The following is an 18,403-nucleotide window of genomic DNA, read 5'->3' on the forward strand; positions in this document are numbered from 1 at the left end:
GTTTTTACTATTGATTGATTAATTGAATCTTTATTTTGAACATGTTGAAAAAGTACAACAACATAGAATTAAAAGAGACAAATGAACAAAGCAAAACAAAAGGAAAACGAGCAACCACAACTACAAATAACTTTCATGTTCAAAAAGGAGCAGGAAGAAGCATAAGCTAATTAACTTTTGTGACTGATCAGGATTTGTCAGCGTACTCAAAATGTATTATTCTTCCACATTGGATATCACCATATGCTAAAGTCAGGAACAGCCAACTGTGACATTGTATCATGTGTTCTCTGTTTACTTGTTGACTTCCAGCTTTGTTGTCTATCTTCCTGTTTGACAGGGAGCAGATGGGCTCAGAGGTTTAAAGGGCAGCAAAGGAGAGAAGGTAACAAAGACAGAGAAACAGCGCAATTTGTCCTAAAATACAGTATACAAGGTATTTGTTCCAGAACCATCTGTTTATGCTGTCTGTTAAATTATCTGGACATTCCTTTGTCTTCCTGTCTCCTCTCCTTTGCTGTGCCTGCAGGGAGAAGATGGTTTTCCAGGGGCCAAGGGGGAGATGGGGGCAAAGGGGGATGTTGGGGACAATGGAGCACCAGGGTCTCGAGGCGAAGATGGACCTGAAGGTCCCAAAGGCCAGTTGGGTCCCCAGGGGGAGGCTGGACTTATTGGTATTCCCGGAGAGAAGGTACAGAGCAAATCATAGCTGATCAGTAAAAAAATCAGTGAATAATCCTAACTCATATTGCACAACATGTATTAGGAGTCATACTGCCTCTCTTTTTAGGGTAAACTGGGAGTACCGGGACTGCCAGGATTTCCAGGGCGACAGGGGCCAAAGGTGAACTAAACTGAATGAAAGTAAACCAGATGTTGAAGATATAATGTACGCAAAGCAAATCTGTGCGTCTTTTTCCTCCAGGGATCTGATGGGTTTCCTGGTTCAGTGGGAGCTTTGGGAGAAAAAGGGAAAAAAGTAAGTAGAGGGTTTGACAGTGTGATTATATTTTCTCTGAAAAAGGATGTTATTTCCTTCAATATTCTTCTTTTGTCCTCTAAATTAGGGCCCTGCAGGACAACCAGGAGGCGCAGGCCAGAGGGGACCGAATGTGAGTGTCGTCTCAAAACAGATATTTGAGTAATGGGTACCAGAAAGGACACGGTCAAGGATGCCATTGTCTCACTTTATATCGGGGTCATTCTGGCTCAAATCAGCACGGGCTTTCTGCTTGAATCGTTCATTTCCATAAAAGTTTTATGGTGCAAAAATAAATATGATGATTTTGGTGAAATCTTTGCTTCATATATCAAATAGTTTTCAAGGCATTTTTTTTTTTAAATCGATCCATTTTCAGGCCTTTTCTTCTCTCATTGAAATCTGCAGCAATGTCTGAACATGAGTATCTCAAAAACTATTAAAGATAAAAGCCTGGAAATTTCAGTGGCCTTTCTTACCATCAAGATGAATCAGACTCTGTGATTTGAAACAAATATCAAAGTTTTGGCTAGTTAAAAAGGGAAACAAAAAAGAAATCCTGCACTCTTGCAAAGTCCTATATTGGAACATAGACTAATAAAAAGGTTTAATGTTGCAAAAGACAATTAGTGGCGATTTCTGAATAGCATGTATTTGAATTTCACAGTACTGTAAAGTAAAAGATGTAAATACTTTATACTAAATTCTTAGTTACAAATGAAGAAAATGCTATAATGTTTTTAATATAAATTGAAGAGGGACAAGAAAATTGGCTGATTTGATCATAGACTGTATAATTTTGTTCTTTTTTTTGTAACCTTTTTTTGTACGTCTTCAGCTACGGCCTGCATTGAGGAGACCGTCATGGTGCAGCTGATGTGATATGTTGATAAGACGGAGTTTTCACAAAGCAGCAATCATCAGAATCAGCCCTCATTTTGAACTCATTTTGACCTCATTTGCAAATTTCTGTGGCTGTATGTTGCACAGATATTATGGCAGTGACAAAATCTCTCCACAGAAAGATTGACATATAAACATCTGAAAGTACTACCTTTGTAGTAAAACTGGCACATTGCTGTTGCCACAGTTATGGACACACAGTTCAAAAAGATGCAGCACATCTCCATTCAGATAAAATCTGATGCATGAAGAATTTTACCATCACATCTGCACATCTGCACATCTTTCCCAAAATGGTTTCTTCTCTTGTCCTCCCCTCTCTTGAAAGAAATTGAGCTATACTGTGTAGAAAATATGGTCATCGCCATGGTGATGTCACCAATCGGTTTGTGAAGCCCTGTTTTAAAACATCAGTGTTTTTGTCACTCCCATGCTCCAGAGTGTAAAGAGTGTCGATTCATCAGCGATCAAGCCTGGTTAGCAAAATTCTGAATTTATGGGTGAAGAGCATAGCCACACGTATCTGCTAATTAGGCCAAAGTAACAAACAAGCATCAGACACAACAAACACAGGCGAGAGAGGCAGTTTAGTGACTCAGATTAGAGGAGTTTAAGACTGGCAGAAAGCTTGCTGCTACAGCTCCCTGCATTTGCACATCTGTCAAAAGTGTGCAGAAAGGCTGTGACCCTAACTTTAAGCCTTCAAAATGAATTAAACAGGTGAGTTATCAAAAACTCAAGGCCTTTACAGTTGTCATGAAGGACTAAATTAGCTATAGAGGCAAAAAAACAAAAAACTGTAATTAAAGCTTTAAATATGGTTACATCTGCTCTAAATTTATTCACCGGCCCACTTTAACAGGAAGCCTCTAGTGGCTGTTGAAAAAATTACATTTTGGCACTTCCCCATTGACTTTTTTTGTTTTTGAGCCTCACAGGTTGCCACTTGCCCAGCAGTAATGTACATGCCTCTGCAGATGCACTGACTATCTTCCTTCTCAGATCTGCACAGGTTTGTTTGCCCTAACTTTGAAGTTTCTTCTTTGGCAGGGTGCACGAGGTGCCAGGGGAGCGAGAGGGCCCACTGGTAAATCAGGAGAAAAGGTTTGTTGACTGTATTGTTAGCCAATGGCAAAATCCTGTCACCATTAGCTATGGTTTAATATTTTTACCCAGTACCGCCTCCTTGTTCTTCTTCTCTCTTATATTTTCATAGGGCGCTTCAGGACATGATGGTCCACCAGGACCATCTGGAGAAAGGGTAAGAAAAATACTTTTAACCTATAATATCTTATCTTTAGATTTTGCTGTTTATAGGCTATTTTCTGTTTTTTAGGGACCTCAAGGGCTACAAGGAAGGAATGGAGAGCCGGGACCTAAAGGAGCAGTTGTGAGTGCAGTACAGAGATATGTAGACACATTCACAAAATTTCACACATACAGTGATGTGAAAAAAAGTTTTTTTCTCAGGAGTGTATGCAGTCCTGTGAAAAATTAAGTACACCCCATGATTCAGAACCGCTTTCAGCAGCAATAACTTGAAATAATCATTTTCTGCACGTCTTCATTAGTCTCTCATAGGATTGTGGAGGAATTTTGGTCCACTTTTCTTTACAGTTTTGCTTTAGCTCATTGAGGTTTACGAGCACTCATTTATGAACAGCTCTATTTAAGGTCCCAATTTAGTATTTGAACTAGATTCAGACGTGTTGTTTGACCAGGCCTTTGTAACACCTTGATTATTTTGTTTTCCAGCCGTTCTGTTGTAGATTTACTGCTGTGCTTTAGATCGTGGTCATGTTACATGACCCAGTTTCAGCCAAACTTCAGCTGTCACAGATTTTCTCATATTTAATTCTGGAATAGTTTGATAAACAGAGGCGTTCATGTTTAACTCACTGACTGCGAGATGCCCAGGTCTGTGACTGCAAAATGAGTCCAAATCCCCAGCCCTCCATCACTGCGTTTGACAGGTGGTATGAGATGTTTTTCCCCAAACATGGCGCTGTGTGCATGTGTCATAGCCAAACATCTCCACTTTGTTCTCAACATTGTTCCACAAGTCTTCTGGTTTGTTCTGATAAAACTTTGCAAACGTTCTTTTAGAAAGTCATGAATGTTAACATGTAACCTGTTAACTGAGGCCTGCAGAGTCTAACCTTGGGGTGAATCTGCTAGGACATCCACTCCCAGTAAGATTGTGGTATTATGTTAACACATATCCAAATGCACCAGACCATTAAACTACCAAAACATCTGCTTTTATAGAGGTGCTTGTGCTTGTTGACGATCATTTCATCAAGTGCATTTGATTACCTGCTCCTGATTGCTCTTTATCCTCTTAAATCCTGTGGACGCATTAAGAGGGCATTTAGTTTTTCACAGGACTGCAAATGGCGCTGTGGAGACTTTTTTTTTTTGACATAGATGTACATTTAGAACTGATTCATTGCTGTGTACAACTTCTTCTTGCAAGAAGAAAATAGACCAAGTTAGGAGGAATTCGAGTTTGTAGATCTGCTGAAATTCTGTACAGTAAAAAAAACAAAGATGAATTTGACCTCTAAGTGATTATTTGATATTCTACAATTCTAAACTATTACCAGGTTCATGACTTGTTTACAAGGTTGAAGGTGAAAGGTATTTTACCACCTCGTATTTAACTTCCTGAGCTCCTGTTCATTTCTCACCAAGTGTCTCTGTGTGTAGGGTCCAGCTGGGAAAGATGGGCTTCCAGGTCACCCAGGCCAAAGAGGAGAGCCGGTGAGTGAGGTCATGGGTCGTTGGTTAAAGATGCTCTTTTTGTCTCCCCACACACAAAAACTCATCAGAACATGCTTTATTTCCATATTTTCTATGCTGCAGGGATTCCAAGGAAAGACTGGACCCCCAGGACCTTCAGGTGTGGTGGGGCCTCAGGTAAGCACGAAAGTGTGAATCCTTCATGTGCTGAATGTTTTCATTGGTATTACTGAGCCAGTCACATTGTTATATTTTTTTTCAGGGCAAATCAGGAGAGCCCGGCCCACCAGGGGACCGAGGTCACCCAGGAGCACCAGGTGTACCTGGAGAGCATGGTTTACCTGGGACTGCTGGGAAGGAAGGTGGAAAGGTCAGTCCACATTCTCAGGTCCACAGTGTATGATATAAATATAACGCGTGCTTCAATTTCACTATGCTTTTCATTTCCTCTCAGGGGGACCCCGGTTTACATGGGACATCTGGGAAAAATGGACCTCCAGGCATGAAAGGGTTCAGAGGGAGCAGAGGAGCCCCGGGCATTATGGTAACACACACACATTAATATTTAGTTTTTGCTTTCTTAAGATTAGGAATAATATAAGATATAAATTCAAAATGGTGTGTGATATTTCCAGGGACCTCCTGGTCTGAAAGGTGGGTCGGGACCTCGTGGATCACCAGGAGCCATAGTGAGTCTTCAGCATGTCTTCTGGGTTTCTGTTTGTTGCATAGTTATAAAGTAGAATATTTCAAACATTTGAACCATTTTTGCTAGACTGTGATCAGGTGATTTCCGATTCACACATTCACTATAAAAAATTAAACAAAGACAGAAATGACACAATGGAGAGAAACCACTTGAGAGATCTTGAATACAAACCCAAGTATCAGAGTCAAGCGTGGTTAGTAATCCCAGCAGATCTTAATGCAGTCCTACATTAGCTAATGGCACAGCTGTTACCCCTTTGTTGCTTTTTCTTGGTAAATCACACTCATGGCACACTGTTTAAGCTGATAGATACAGTCGCCTGTGCAAGCTACTCTGTAAACCCCCTGAACCCTTCCTGACAATCAAAGTAATGTCCATTGTTCTGTCAGGGATTCTTGCTGTTGCTTTCCTGCTTTTTGGCAGAATATACTGACAAACATAATTTGCTGCAGATGGATAAAACAGTCCGATCTCGACTAAAATGATCCTGAGAGAAATGGTGACTGTATGACAAATACTCTCCTGTCCCTATAAAAAGCTAATCATTTTCTTTAAAACAGCCAAACCAGAAAACATCAAGTCATTCATGCTGCTGCCCTTGCAAACACAGTTTGTAGCTCCAATGTGCATGTGTGGTTGAAGTAAAACCTAAAAAGAAAAAGCCAAAAACACTTTTCAAATAGTATTTGGCATATATGTTATTTATGTCAAGTGCTATTATTTTCCTACAATGACTTAAAAAACCCCAGTTTTTTAAGCATTCAAGTGTCAACGTGGTGTACTGATTGTTTCCAGGGGCCAACGGGTGAGAGGGGCCCTCCAGGACCAGCTGGTGCCATTGGACAGCCTGGTAGGGCCGGAGCAATTGGAGGACCTGGACCAATGGGAGAGAAGGGGGAGCCTGTAATTACATCGAATCTTCTATGTTCTTATATTATATTTGCCCATTTGGTCCATTTTCATAAGCAGCATGGATGAAAAACAAAGATCCATCCAAGTAGTCTGTCTTTGGTTGGATTGTTAGTTTTTACTATTGATATGTTTTGTGCAGAATAACATGAATTAAATGTGTGTATTTGTGTCCCAGGGAGAGAAGGGTCCAATAGGACCGGCAGGTCAGGATGGGGACCAGGGACCTGTAGGGATGCTTGGGGCAATGGGCACTGCGGGACCTGCAGGAGAGGACGGGGATAAGGTAAAACCAAATGCACCTGTATGAGCCGGAGGGGATGGGTGAGTATGTGTCTGTACTGTTGTTATAAGCTGTGTCCTCTGTATGTGTCCACAGGGAGAGCAGGGAAAACCTGGACAGAAAGGCAGCAAAGGAGACAAAGGAGAAGGAGTGAGTCTGGAGCTGCGGACGTACCTACTCAATAGTGCACAAAAATATGATCATAAATGTTTGTTTCATCTTCCCTCTCTCCTCACAGGGGCCTCCGGGGCCTACTGGCCCCCAGGGGCCGATAGGTCAGCCAGGACTTCCAGTGAGTTTGCTTCTCTCATTTTTTCATTTTGAGGGTTTTGAAAATTGAAATGTCTCAATTTACACTGTCAGTGTCAATTCTTCAGCTAACTTTTCACTTTGTAGTTTTTTATTTACCGTGGTGTGTATTTCATGATGAAACTGTATTGGATTCTTACCAGTAGTATGGGTACCAAACGTCTGACCTATAAATAATTTACCCATCCGATCAATCCCTTCATAAATTATTTCCATTTGGTACTTTGTACTGATACTTCACAGTTTGTTGTCTCTCTCAGTCAAACAGGTTTAGTAGGAATTACATCATTTCATAAAGTTAAATAAACAATTTCAGTCATAAAGACATTTCTCACTCTCCCCTGCATACCAGGGTCTAGATGGTTTGCCAGGTCCTCGGGGCCAACAGGGCATGTATGGCCCCAAAGGAGATGAAGGTCCCAGAGGCTTCAAGGGCTCTACAGGACCAATAGGATTACAGGTGAGACTCTTATTTTATGAAGGCAAACAATAAAGTCTGCACTCTCGTCATATAATGCCGTATGTGTTCTCCAAGGGCATGCCTGGCCTACCAGGAGAAAAAGGCGAGAGTGGCCATGTGGGACTGATGGTGAGCTCTTAATCTGTTTTATTATTTGCCACATTTTTTCCACTCCATTTTCTATAATCAGTAAACTTGTTTCTGTCTCATCACATGATTTAGGGTCCACCTGGACAACAAGGACCTTCTGGATCTCAAGGACCTATTGGGGGGCAGGTAAGTCTCACAGACATATTCGTGGATCTGCATTTAGTCAAGCGCTTGATTTACGTTTTGATGAAATTAAAAAGTCTCTGTGGTGAACAGGGGCCACCTGGTCGTCCCGGGATGATTGGGCAGCCAGGTGCTGTTGGAGAGAAGGTAAAGAAAATAACAAATAAAACAGCTTTTAGATATTGATGCTCTTTCCAGACGATCTTACACCTAATTTGCCTTCCCTCTTAGGGTGAGGATGGTGAGGCAGGTGATCCTGGACCAGTTGGTGTTTCAGGAAAGCCAGTGAGTTTGTTTGCTTATTTGGAAGGCACGGACATCCTTTAATCCATTTATAATACTCAATTTGTTTCTCTTTTCCTTTGACATACCCAAGATGATCACTTACTCTGTTCTTTTGTTGTTTTAGGGAGCAAAAGGAGAACAAGGGGAGAAGGGAGATACGGGTCCTCCAGGAATGTCTGGTCCTCCAGGAGCTAGAGGCACCCCAGGGGAGGATGGAGCCAAAGGCAATGCTGTAAGCGACATTCATGACAAAAAAACATTATATTTATCAGTATTATAATACTAGTCAACCCAAACCACTGTAAAACACTATGAAAATCTTTGATTGCCTGTTTACGTTTAATATAGTTTGTGGTACCCTAACATTCTTCCCTTCCTATACTGTTTAATGTACTAGACAAGCAGGAAATATACTCCTACTCCAACCACTTGTTGGAAACCTGTTCAATTGCTTATTAACACAATCTTTTCACATATTCAATGATCCAGTCACATGTCGGGAACTGTTGGGAAGTGCATTTAGGCGTGTAGAACTGAGCATCAGAATGGGATAGCAAAAGTGATCTAAGTGACTTCGAATGTAGATTTGTTGATGGTTCCAGATTGCTAGTATTAGGCTGGAGTATTTCAGAAACTGCCAGTCTACTGGGATTTTCACACACAGTCATCTGCAGACAAAGAATGGTCTGAAAAAGAGAAAATATCCAGTGAGCAGCAGTTCTCTAAAAACGCCTTGTTGATGCCAAAAAGAGAGAATAATCAGAGCTTATATGAAGACAACAATAACTCAAAAAACTACTTGTTACAATCAAGGTATTCAGTAGAGCATCTCTTAATGCACAACAGATCAAACCTTGAAGACTATGGGCCTCAGAAAGAACTATAAAAATAAGGCTAGCAAAAAAAGCATTTAGCAATTAGCTAAAGCCTTTAACTACTAGCTTAAGACTTTAGAGACAGAAGCTTCACAACGCAGTGCTCTATTTAATTTCCATAATATATAAACAGCAGAGATGGGCAGTAACGCGTTACTTGTTACTATTGCAAAAACGGTAATTAGATTACCGTTACTTTCCCGTAGGAACGCTGCGTTACTGCGTTACTAAAACTCCTTCTTGCGAGAATGTCTCATGACAGTGAGGTAAGCGAGTGTGATGTTCGTGACAACAGCTGTGCAGTGTTGCCAACTCCTCAGTAAGGAAAATCGCTATTGGTTGTCCTAAAAGTCGCTAGAAGTCGCTAAATGACGTCATCACCTAATTTGCATAATTGGTCATGCTAATGTAATTGTAACCTACGCTGCTGGAGAGAGAAATAACATCGTGGACGAGACATAAAGTGAGCAAAAAACGTCCTAAATGCATTTAGAATTTATTTAGAACTACAAATTAAATTTCTTTTAGCAATTATTGTTTTTTGTAATGTCACAATTCCAACCCTGCTCCTTTACCCAGGCTTGGACCGGCAAAAGTGACCCGAAATAGGCACTCTGGTGGAGTTACTTTGTGTGTGTGTGTGTTTATAAGTAGTTTTAAACCTGATCCACAAAACAGCATAAGAGTAAAAGAAGAACTGACTGCGTTACAGCACCCGCTGCTTGTTGAGAGTAAAAGCGATATGCGCTTTCACGCCTTTTTTTAGCGACTTTTTCTAGAAAAAATGTCGCTAGGGGGTCTGAAAACTCGCTAAATATAGCGACAAAGTCGCTAAGTTGGCAACACTGCAGCTGTGTGCAGATCAACAATGGATCATATATCGAGTGCGGGAGAGAGTATGAGCTTGCAGCGTTTAAAGCGTGGAAGTACTGACCTTATTTTGAGTTTGATTCCGTAAAAAGTGACAAAAACATTAGTGTCCGCTGTGCGTGCGAAAAAAAACCCCTAAACTTCCAAGCAAGCACCGAGTAGCTACGATGTAATGAGAAACTCACAGAGAAACTGCGGTATCCTTCCACTGACCGCTGCGGCACACCTGCACCAGGATAAACCTCCGCCTACTCTACTCCTGCTTTACAGGTGAAAATAGAGCAAAAGGACCGCTAGTCTTTGACTTTATTTATTTTCTGCTGTGTTTTACTTGCATCTGAAAGAATGAGTGTAAACACAAAAAAAATAAATAAATAAATTAAAAAAAAAAAAATATATATATATATATATATATATATATATATATATATTATGTGCTGGAATGTGCAGAAAATAGGTTTAAATGTTAAACTAATTTCTTCCAGTCAGAGAATGGTGCATGTAATTAAAATTTTGCTTCATGCATAAAGTTAAAAGATTAAAACTAACAAAACAAGTTTTAAAAAGAGACTTTTCCATTTGATTACATTTTGTATGATGGATTATGTAGAAAAAGTAGAATTGGGCTGAAAGATCTATCGCTTTATCACCTATTCAGGTTGTAAATCATGTTTTTAAAAAGTAACTAAGTAACTAAGTAATTAATTACTTTTGAAAATAAGTAATCAGTAAAGTAACGGGATTACTTTTTTGGGGAAGTAATCAGTAATTAATTACTGATTACTTTTTTCAAGTAACTTGACCAACACTGATAAACAGTCAGAAAATCAAAGTAAAGCCAATTAAGCAAGAAAAATTGGGTTACGGAACATTTCAAGGAGTATTTCATAAAGAATAGAACATGATTAAAAAAAGAAAAAGTCTCTCTTTAAAACTTAAAAGTGTTGTATACTTTGTAGCAAATGCACTGTTTCTGTAGTATAGTACATGATTCAATCATTTATGAAATACATTCTATGATGTACAACATGTTGCTGTAGTAGCGCCTCTCCTTCACTCTCCACAGGGTCCTATAGGTCTGACTGGGGACCTTGGACAGCAGGGAGAGGCTGGGCCCAACGTGAGTGTCTGCTCTTTGTTTTCTTCTTCTTCCTTCTCTTCTGTTTGATCTATCGTCCTCATTCTGTTTGATGCATCCACTTTACAGAACAAAGACTCACCAAAAAAGAGCTTTCTAGGATAAAAAGTCATTATTTTTTAAAGGACTTCAATGTTTCATCTTTCTCGGTTGCATTGCACTTGCAGTTTCCTGGATTTGAATTAATTCAAACTAAAATGTTAAAAATATATGAGGACCCATAGAGAGGGGGATGTGGAATAAACCAAACTTTGAAATTACATCCGAGCTAAATTTGAAAACACTAGGCAAACATATATTTTAGATGATCTGTGGAGAAACAAAGGTCCTCGTGAGCTCTTATATTACCACTGGAAACGAAAGTACATAAAATCCTCATTATGTAACATCTTTGTAGTTGTTGTTTTCTCAGTCAGACGTCTACCAGGCTAGTTTTTTTCTTATTTTTTTCCCATTTTATTGCTTTGAAAGCTGTTATGTGTTCCTCTGCCCACAATCTTTGTTCCCCCATCAGGGTGTTGATGGCCTCCCTGGATCTAAAGGAGACACAGGAGACCCTGGAAACCTTGTAAGCTGTAGACTGCTGTATGAACACAAAAGAAAACGCAACATAATGACCGACCAGCTAACCTTTTTCTTTAAATGCACCAGGGACCCCCAGGGGCACCCGGGGAACCTGGACCACCTGGACCTCCAGGGCGAAGGGTCTGTCTGTTTTTCTTATGATGTTCTTTTGTCTGCATGCAGAAACCTCATTTTCTATTTACTGTTAAATCTAAAGATTAAAACTTCTGCTGTTGGGCAGAGGTTGGGAGTATTTTTGCTTAATGCATTCTCACTGTGCGTATGTGTGTGTGTGTTTGTGCATGACTGCACCTGTATGACAGATTCAGGTTAAAATGTTTTAAAATGTTGTTCTTCAGGGCCACTTGGGGAAACCAGGAAAGGAAGGAAAAGCAGGCCTGAAAGGAGTGAAGGTGAGAGTTTGAAACAAGTCTTTCAATAATAACTTCTAAATACTGGCAGTGCCTGAAAGCTGACTTGCTTTTTGTCACTGCAGGGTGCTCTGGGATTGGAAGGTCCCATTGGGAAGACGGGCCCTGTGGGAGCCCAGGGGCATCCTGGCAATCCTGGTCCCCAGGGTCTGAGAGGGATCCCCGGGCCTGCAGTGAGTTAATTTAGGAAGAGCACAGAAGGAGTGAGTAAAGCACAAAATAGATGATGTTTCAATCATTTCTTTGTCTCTCTTTCTTTCAGGGTGAGCAGGGTTTAAATGGACCACCAGGCCAGACAGGACCACCAGGTCCCATCGTAAGAAAACCCATCAAATAGCAAATCTGAGAAGTTTTCAACAAAATCATGCTTCCATCTTGCATTAAAACCACAGTTTGATGTTTTTGCAAAACAGATATTATTCTAAAGATAATTTAAATGAGAAAATACGTGTGTATAGCACATAAAACCGAACTATAAAAGTTAACATTACATTGCAATATAAAACACCTAGAGGCGACGGTTGTTGTGATTTGCGCTATATAAATAAAATTGAAGTGGATTGAATTGACTCATCATTTCATCTCCTCAGGGTCCACCGGGTATAACAGGACTGAAGGGAGACCCCGGCAAGAAGGGAGACAAGGTGTGTTCATACTGTACTCACAAATATTCAAGTTATCCTTTACTGGGACTTTTCTTTGACCTCATCTCTGATATCTTTGTAGGGTCATGGTGGTGTAATAGGTCTGATAGGGCCACCAGGAGACATTGGAGAGAAGGGTGACAGAGGACTACCAGGAAACCAGGGAATACTGGGTCCAAAGGGAGATGAGGTGCTTAAAAAACGCTTGAACACACTCTCCAACCAAGCAAATAACACAAGATGTGTAGAGGTGTATCATGAAAGTCCAGTAGCAAATCACGGAGACATCTAGATGCTGCTGTCACAGTTTTAGCTTTATGATGATATGCAAAGTATAAAGTTTGCTACAAACAATGGTTTAGTATCTGTTTTTGATCGAGTGAATAAAGAACTGAAATTTGTCCAGTTATATAAATGTAAAGAAAATACATATTTAGTCCCTGAAGGTTCTTATATATTTCAGATTTTATAATGTCATGATGTTACCTAGCAACCACCTTCCAATGGGATAAAATTACAAAATGTTATTATTTATGATAATAGTGATAATAATTACTATAACCACTTATAAAAGTAAATTTAATGTATAATTTAATGACAGTAATATCTAATTTAGCAAATATTAAATTACATGTTTGACACATTAACTTATGAAGTCAAGTTTACTGTACTTAGACACTATATAAAAGGTTTAATGCCACATAATAATTATGTAAATGTAGTTAAAGCGACAGGATTTCAAGGCAGAGAGTCTTGGTATACTTTTTCAACCTTGAACAAAATCTTAGATTTTCATGTGACACATTGTTCAAACATCTAAGTGTTTTATTTAGTGCTGTCAGCGTTAATCTCATTAAAATGACGTTAACGCCACAACCGCATTAACGCGGCGAATCTCCATTAGCGAGTTAGCGCGGATCGGCCCGTGGGTGGAGCTGCATGGTGCTAACGGATTAACGTTGCTGATTTTGATGTCCTTTATATACAGTGAAAATCGAACAGGCACGTCAGAGCAAGCTGGAAACAGAGACAGTTCACCTTCAAAGTAAAAGCTGCACCTTTTGAAGTGTGTAGCGCTAAACCAAAGAAACAACTTGCTTTAACAATAAGAACAATTCATAAATAATATAAGAACATATTTCTGTCTTTTTTACTTTTTATCACTGGATAAATTGTTGGTATGACTGATGATTGCTGACACTCTGATCTGTTTATTAACTACAACATGATCATTATTTTTAATGTCTATATACTTTTAATTGGTTTAAACAGATATCATTTGGCATTAATCCCAAGCTTTCCAGTATTATTCTGATAACTAACTGCACAAAAAGGAATCTGCTGACTATGTTCACCCCACTGTGTAATATCAGGGTCCAGTTGGTCCATCAGGTCCTCCCGGTCCACCTGGTTCTACGGGTCTGTCTGTGAGTGTGCACGATTATTTTCCTACATGACTTATAAACATATAAGCATGGAGATTTCTGCAAGTGTTCATTCTGCATCCGTGTTTCCTCGTTTTTGCTCTCTCATTTCTCTCACAGGGTGTGATTGGTCAGAAGGGCTCTAAAGGAAATCAGGTAACTCTGAGATTCATCATTTCACACAACTGAATTATTCAGTGCTATTATATTACACCATAACTTCTCATAACTAAAACTGAAAGACTGATCATTTTGTGGCTCATTTAGGGTCCAATTGGTCCTAGAGGAGACACTGGGCCTGCAGGACCTCCAGGACTCCCAGTGAGTAATATTTAGATCATTCAAGAATCTTATGACCTTTGGTTACTTTGCCATCGATCCGTGTGTATCTGGACTCTTCTCTTCTTTTTTTGTCTACTTCAATCCATTCTTCTTTCTGTCTTTTCATCTACTTCCGTCTCAGGGACTACCAGCAGCTGGTGTGGTCCCTCTGCCACAACGAGGCAGAAGAAGGAGAAATCACTCCTGGGTGGATGGTGCTGCACTTGAAGATGAAGAGGATGGGGAGGAGGAGGAGGAGGAGGCCATAGGTGGGGGAGAGGAGGAAATGATGCAAGGGGATCAGGCGGAGCAGGACAGCCAGCTAAACGAAAAGAAGGGCCAAGGCATGGAGGAAGTGTTTGCCTCTCTATCCTCGATGAAAGTCGAAGTAGAAGGTCTGCGCACCCCGCAAGGGACATACCACAGCCCCGCCCGCACCTGCAAAGAGCTTTGGCTTCTCCACCCAGATCTCCCCAATGGTACTTCATCAGTTTATGTTCTTGGCCATCTGTTGAGCACAGCTGTCTCATTTCAAGATAATCTGTAGATTTTTTCTGCTGCTTCTGTCTGCTGTGGCCTTGGCCCCCCTGAGGTCCTCTCTTTGTCTCTCTATCCAGGCGAATACTGGATAGATCCCAACCAGGGTTGCCATAGAGACTCCTTCAAGGTGTTTTGTAACTTCACCGCACAGGGAGAGACGTGTCTGTACCCCGACAAGAAGTTCCAGTCGGTTCGTTTACATAAATAACACAGTGTGCTATTTTTTGGAGCAATACGATTAACATTAAAAATAAGCAGGAGGCTGTATCAAAAGCTGCATGATGTAAACACTATTTAGTCATCAGCAGTTTGCTGAGTGTGTGAATTTGGAGGTGATTATTTTGTTTGTCTGTTATCAGGTAAAATTAGCATCCTGGAAAGAGGAAAAGCCTGGCAGATGGTACAGTCAATTCAGGAAAGGAAAAAAGGTATAGTTTGATGATTATTGCACATATTTGTTGGGCTTAACACATCTGGATGAGTGCCAGTTGCAAAGGTTTAAAAGAAACTCTGAATTTTAGAGACACTTGGGGGCAGATTTACTAACAGACTGTGCCAGCACAAAATCCTCTTTTGGCGTAAGAAAAGCTGCTGCTGGTATTTACTAAAGACACACAGTGTCAGTTTGCAACTGAACGATGTTTTTGTAGCTGGCCTCTCCACATAAATGTTTGTCTGGGATTCTCTTCCAGCGCTTAACATTTTGAGAGGATAGGATTTAAATGATTAAACATGATTTATTAAAGTTTGTAGCCTCACATTGAGTTAAATTAATACTGAAATAAGGCATGTCTTATTTTTTCACCTCATCCGGCTTAGGAGTTAGACCAGATTATCTACTCATTAGAAGGTTGCTGATTCAATCCCTGGCTCCTCCAGTCTTCATGCCAAAGTTTTCTTGGGCAAATTATTGAACCTTGATGCACTGATTGGATTGTTCCACTGATTGGTACAAAATGCCTATGTAAGGACCAGTAAATTTACTTAAAATAACATTAATTTTAAATAACAAAGAGAGAACAAGTTAGTTATAAGAACGAGTAAGGCAGATGGCTCAAAGCTGTGAGTCCTGTGCCAAAGCTTTGGCTGTCTAACTCAGAGTCCTCACCCTGCATGTTTAGACCCAAGCCCCACATATTTCTGGCTCTCAGTAACACTGTTTTTATCAAACAGAGCTGAACTTAATTGAACTGTAGTTAACGCGGAGTGTCGGTGGATGATGCTTCAATAATGCAACCTCTTTTACAGAGAGTCAAGTTACTTTTTACAGTGAGCAGAGGTGCTTATAGTGAATCACACTTATAGTCACATTTCTACACACATTTTGCTATTGTAACATGGTGTTAATTTGTCGAACCAAGTAAATCTGGTCTAAACATCTTACAGATTTCATGAGTAATTCCAAACCATCTGAATTTAGACTTTGGCAGCAATCGTATCAGTGATGGGTACACCAGGAACTGTCTCCCTCACTAAAGGCCAATTCATGCTTTTTGCATGCAAACGTCAGAGTGACGCACATTTCATCATGTACATAAATCTGTGAGGGTGGATGAATACTCCTCTGCAGACGTTCAGCCCAAAATATTTGACTGAGTGGACTGCGCAGACTGCATGGGCCAGTGGGGAAATAATAAATACTGTGGTATATGTGACGAGGTTTTTTGTTATCCACAATTTTAGATTTCAGCTTTAAATGAATACAAAGACACAGATGGCTTTAAACTCCTGCTAAGAAATAGTTCCAACTTCTCCAGAAATCCTGTCCGCCTACTGTGGTACTGTAGAGATGGGATGGAAACACACTCTGGCTTTCAAAGCGCTTGGCTCACCTAAAGAATCATTGGTGTGTTGCAGCAAGCCAGTTTGTGACTATAGCTGCTGCATTCTACTGCAAAGATCCTGAAACTTAAAATTATTTAAAAGTCAAAGCTAACCTTTCATGAACATCCATGGGGACCATGTGTGTTTTCTGGTTTGATGTAAGGGGCAGCAACCCTGTCAATAATAAAATATTTATCTGTCTGTATCGCAGACAGGTGCATAGTATTTGTAATAGCAACCATATTCACATCTGCATGTGTTTACCTTAGCTGGCTGTTCTCATGGGAAAATTGGCTGCATTAAAAGCTAATAATAATAATAATAATAATAATAATAATAATAATAATAATAATATCATAATAACAATAACAATAACAACAACAACAATGTTCAACTGCAAAATAAACATACATTTTTTAAAGGGCTAATTATGGTACTTTCGTACTCATCATGTCAAGTAAAAGAAAAGTCCAGCGGTTAATAGCGGAATAGGCAGCATGTTCTGCAAAACCTGCTAACTCCAACAAGAGGAAGAAGAAGTCTGCAGGTGAAGACAGAGAATAATTGTGCAGCCCGTGCTGTCCATCTAAGACTGTTAAAGAGGAGAAATTAAAATGCTTTTTTTTTTTTTTAAGTTTTAGTGAGGGAGGATTCAGGTGAGGGCAAAAATCTGAATGTGTGCTGCTCCATCAAATAAACTGCTGTGGCCTGGAGGGACGCAGGTGCTGCTCCATTCTTGTCTTTACGAGTTCAGAATTCTGCAAAGGGTAGTAGACTTGGAAAAACAAGCTCAAAGAAAACTTCAGATTAATGTTAAACAACAGTTGTGTGGTAAATGTTTTAAAAATAATACAACAATTTAAAAAAGCTAAGAGGTATGAAAGTTGGTTTGTAAAACTAGTACTCTACGTGTACTAGAGGTGCCCGTTTCTTGTCATTTCAAAACATGTGTCTCTCTGACCTGTGCTGCACTTTGCTCGGCGCAGCAGGAAACCATTATAGACACGAATGGGTTTCAGAACACAGCGCTGCGTGTGCTGCGTCCGATGTGAAAGGGCCTTAAGGCTAGGAAGCTTGGTTAACAACTTTTTTTGTGCATATTCCGATTTACTCTTCTAGGGCAAATATTTGTAGAACCAACAATGTAACCTACTTAAATGCCCAGAATTGTATATGTGGTGCCAGCTGATAGAAACAAAGAAAATGCTTAGACTTGGAAGTTTAGAATCTTTCTTGTGGTCAGTTTTTTTCAGTGGCATGCATATGTATCCCTCAAATTTTCCCACGTTTCACATCCATTCTGATCCATTCCCATCTGAACTCTGGACTCTGTCTCAGTCAGGGTTGCCCTTGGTGAGCTGGGGTCTTAGTATCCCCTTGGCTTGCTGCCTGTACATTGGAGTTTTTCCCAATGCATGAGAGGGTGTTCCCTGCACCTTTGGGTTGGGGAACCAGTTGTCATCTGCCCTTATGCACCGAAGAACAGTTTAGAGTACCCGACCTTCTTGGTGGGGTGCTTTAGGGTGCTCCACCTGCGGACTCTTTTGTCCGACTAGGAGACTTCAACGCAATTTCTGTTAATGGACCTCTGTGCAAACCACAGTTTGTCCATGACAAACCCTATGTTCGAACATAAGCGTGTCCGTAAGTGCACATAGCACAAGGACACTCAAGGCTGCAGATCAATGATGGATTTTGTAATTGTATCACCAGAACTGCAGCCATATGTTCTGGACACTCGGGTGAAGAGAGGTGATGAGCTGTCAGCTGATCACCACCTGTTGGTGAGTTGGATCAGGTGGCAGGGGAGGATGCTGGACAGACCTGGTGCGCCTAAAAATACAGGGTGGGCCATTTATATGGATACACTGTAATAACATGGGAATGGTTGGTGATATTAAAGTCCTGTTTGTGGCACAT

The 18,403-nt window shown here is 40.3% G+C and overlaps 1 protein-coding gene and 1 long non-coding RNA gene across 2 annotated transcripts in view; one reads left to right on the top strand and one right to left on the bottom strand.

Annotated features, from left to right (window-relative positions):
- The window catches only part of col5a3b (collagen, type V, alpha 3b), a 47,127-nt gene that overhangs the window by 23,864 nt on the left and 4,860 nt on the right, over positions 1-18,403 (top strand). Inside the window, exons 28-64 of the mRNA XM_087841609.1 lie at positions 341-385; positions 530-691; positions 791-844; positions 926-979; positions 1,068-1,112; positions 2,933-2,986; positions 3,099-3,143; positions 3,219-3,272; positions 4,592-4,645; positions 4,748-4,801; positions 4,887-4,994; positions 5,079-5,168; positions 5,260-5,313; positions 6,129-6,236; positions 6,421-6,528; positions 6,622-6,675; positions 6,764-6,817; positions 7,187-7,294; positions 7,370-7,423; positions 7,517-7,570; positions 7,661-7,714; positions 7,799-7,852; positions 7,977-8,084; positions 10,664-10,717; positions 11,250-11,303; positions 11,387-11,440; positions 11,659-11,712; positions 11,796-11,903; positions 11,993-12,046; positions 12,321-12,374; positions 12,457-12,564; positions 13,748-13,801; positions 13,919-13,954; positions 14,066-14,119; positions 14,262-14,598; positions 14,737-14,849; positions 15,019-15,087. Coding sequence (XP_087697735.1) covers positions 341-385; positions 530-691; positions 791-844; positions 926-979; positions 1,068-1,112; positions 2,933-2,986; positions 3,099-3,143; positions 3,219-3,272; positions 4,592-4,645; positions 4,748-4,801; positions 4,887-4,994; positions 5,079-5,168; positions 5,260-5,313; positions 6,129-6,236; positions 6,421-6,528; positions 6,622-6,675; positions 6,764-6,817; positions 7,187-7,294; positions 7,370-7,423; positions 7,517-7,570; positions 7,661-7,714; positions 7,799-7,852; positions 7,977-8,084; positions 10,664-10,717; positions 11,250-11,303; positions 11,387-11,440; positions 11,659-11,712; positions 11,796-11,903; positions 11,993-12,046; positions 12,321-12,374; positions 12,457-12,564; positions 13,748-13,801; positions 13,919-13,954; positions 14,066-14,119; positions 14,262-14,598; positions 14,737-14,849; positions 15,019-15,087 — 2,832 coding nt within the window. The remainder of the gene's footprint in view (positions 1-340; positions 386-529; positions 692-790; positions 845-925; positions 980-1,067; positions 1,113-2,932; positions 2,987-3,098; positions 3,144-3,218; positions 3,273-4,591; positions 4,646-4,747; positions 4,802-4,886; positions 4,995-5,078; positions 5,169-5,259; positions 5,314-6,128; positions 6,237-6,420; positions 6,529-6,621; positions 6,676-6,763; positions 6,818-7,186; positions 7,295-7,369; positions 7,424-7,516; positions 7,571-7,660; positions 7,715-7,798; positions 7,853-7,976; positions 8,085-10,663; positions 10,718-11,249; positions 11,304-11,386; positions 11,441-11,658; positions 11,713-11,795; positions 11,904-11,992; positions 12,047-12,320; positions 12,375-12,456; positions 12,565-13,747; positions 13,802-13,918; positions 13,955-14,065; positions 14,120-14,261; positions 14,599-14,736; positions 14,850-15,018; positions 15,088-18,403) is intronic.
- LOC148102480 (uncharacterized) lies at positions 5,963-9,767 on the bottom strand. Its single transcript, XR_015719120.1, has 3 exons — positions 9,662-9,767; positions 7,956-8,538; positions 5,963-6,637 (listed from the first exon to the last, which is right to left on the bottom strand). It is a non-coding gene; the product is annotated as an uncharacterized LOC148102480 (long non-coding RNA).

Source organism: Neolamprologus brichardi, chromosome 6, assembly GCF_056152115.1.
Source record: "Neolamprologus brichardi isolate AB-2024 chromosome 6, ASM5615211v1, whole genome shotgun sequence".
NCBI lineage: Eukaryota > Metazoa > Chordata > Actinopteri > Cichliformes > Cichlidae > Neolamprologus > Neolamprologus brichardi.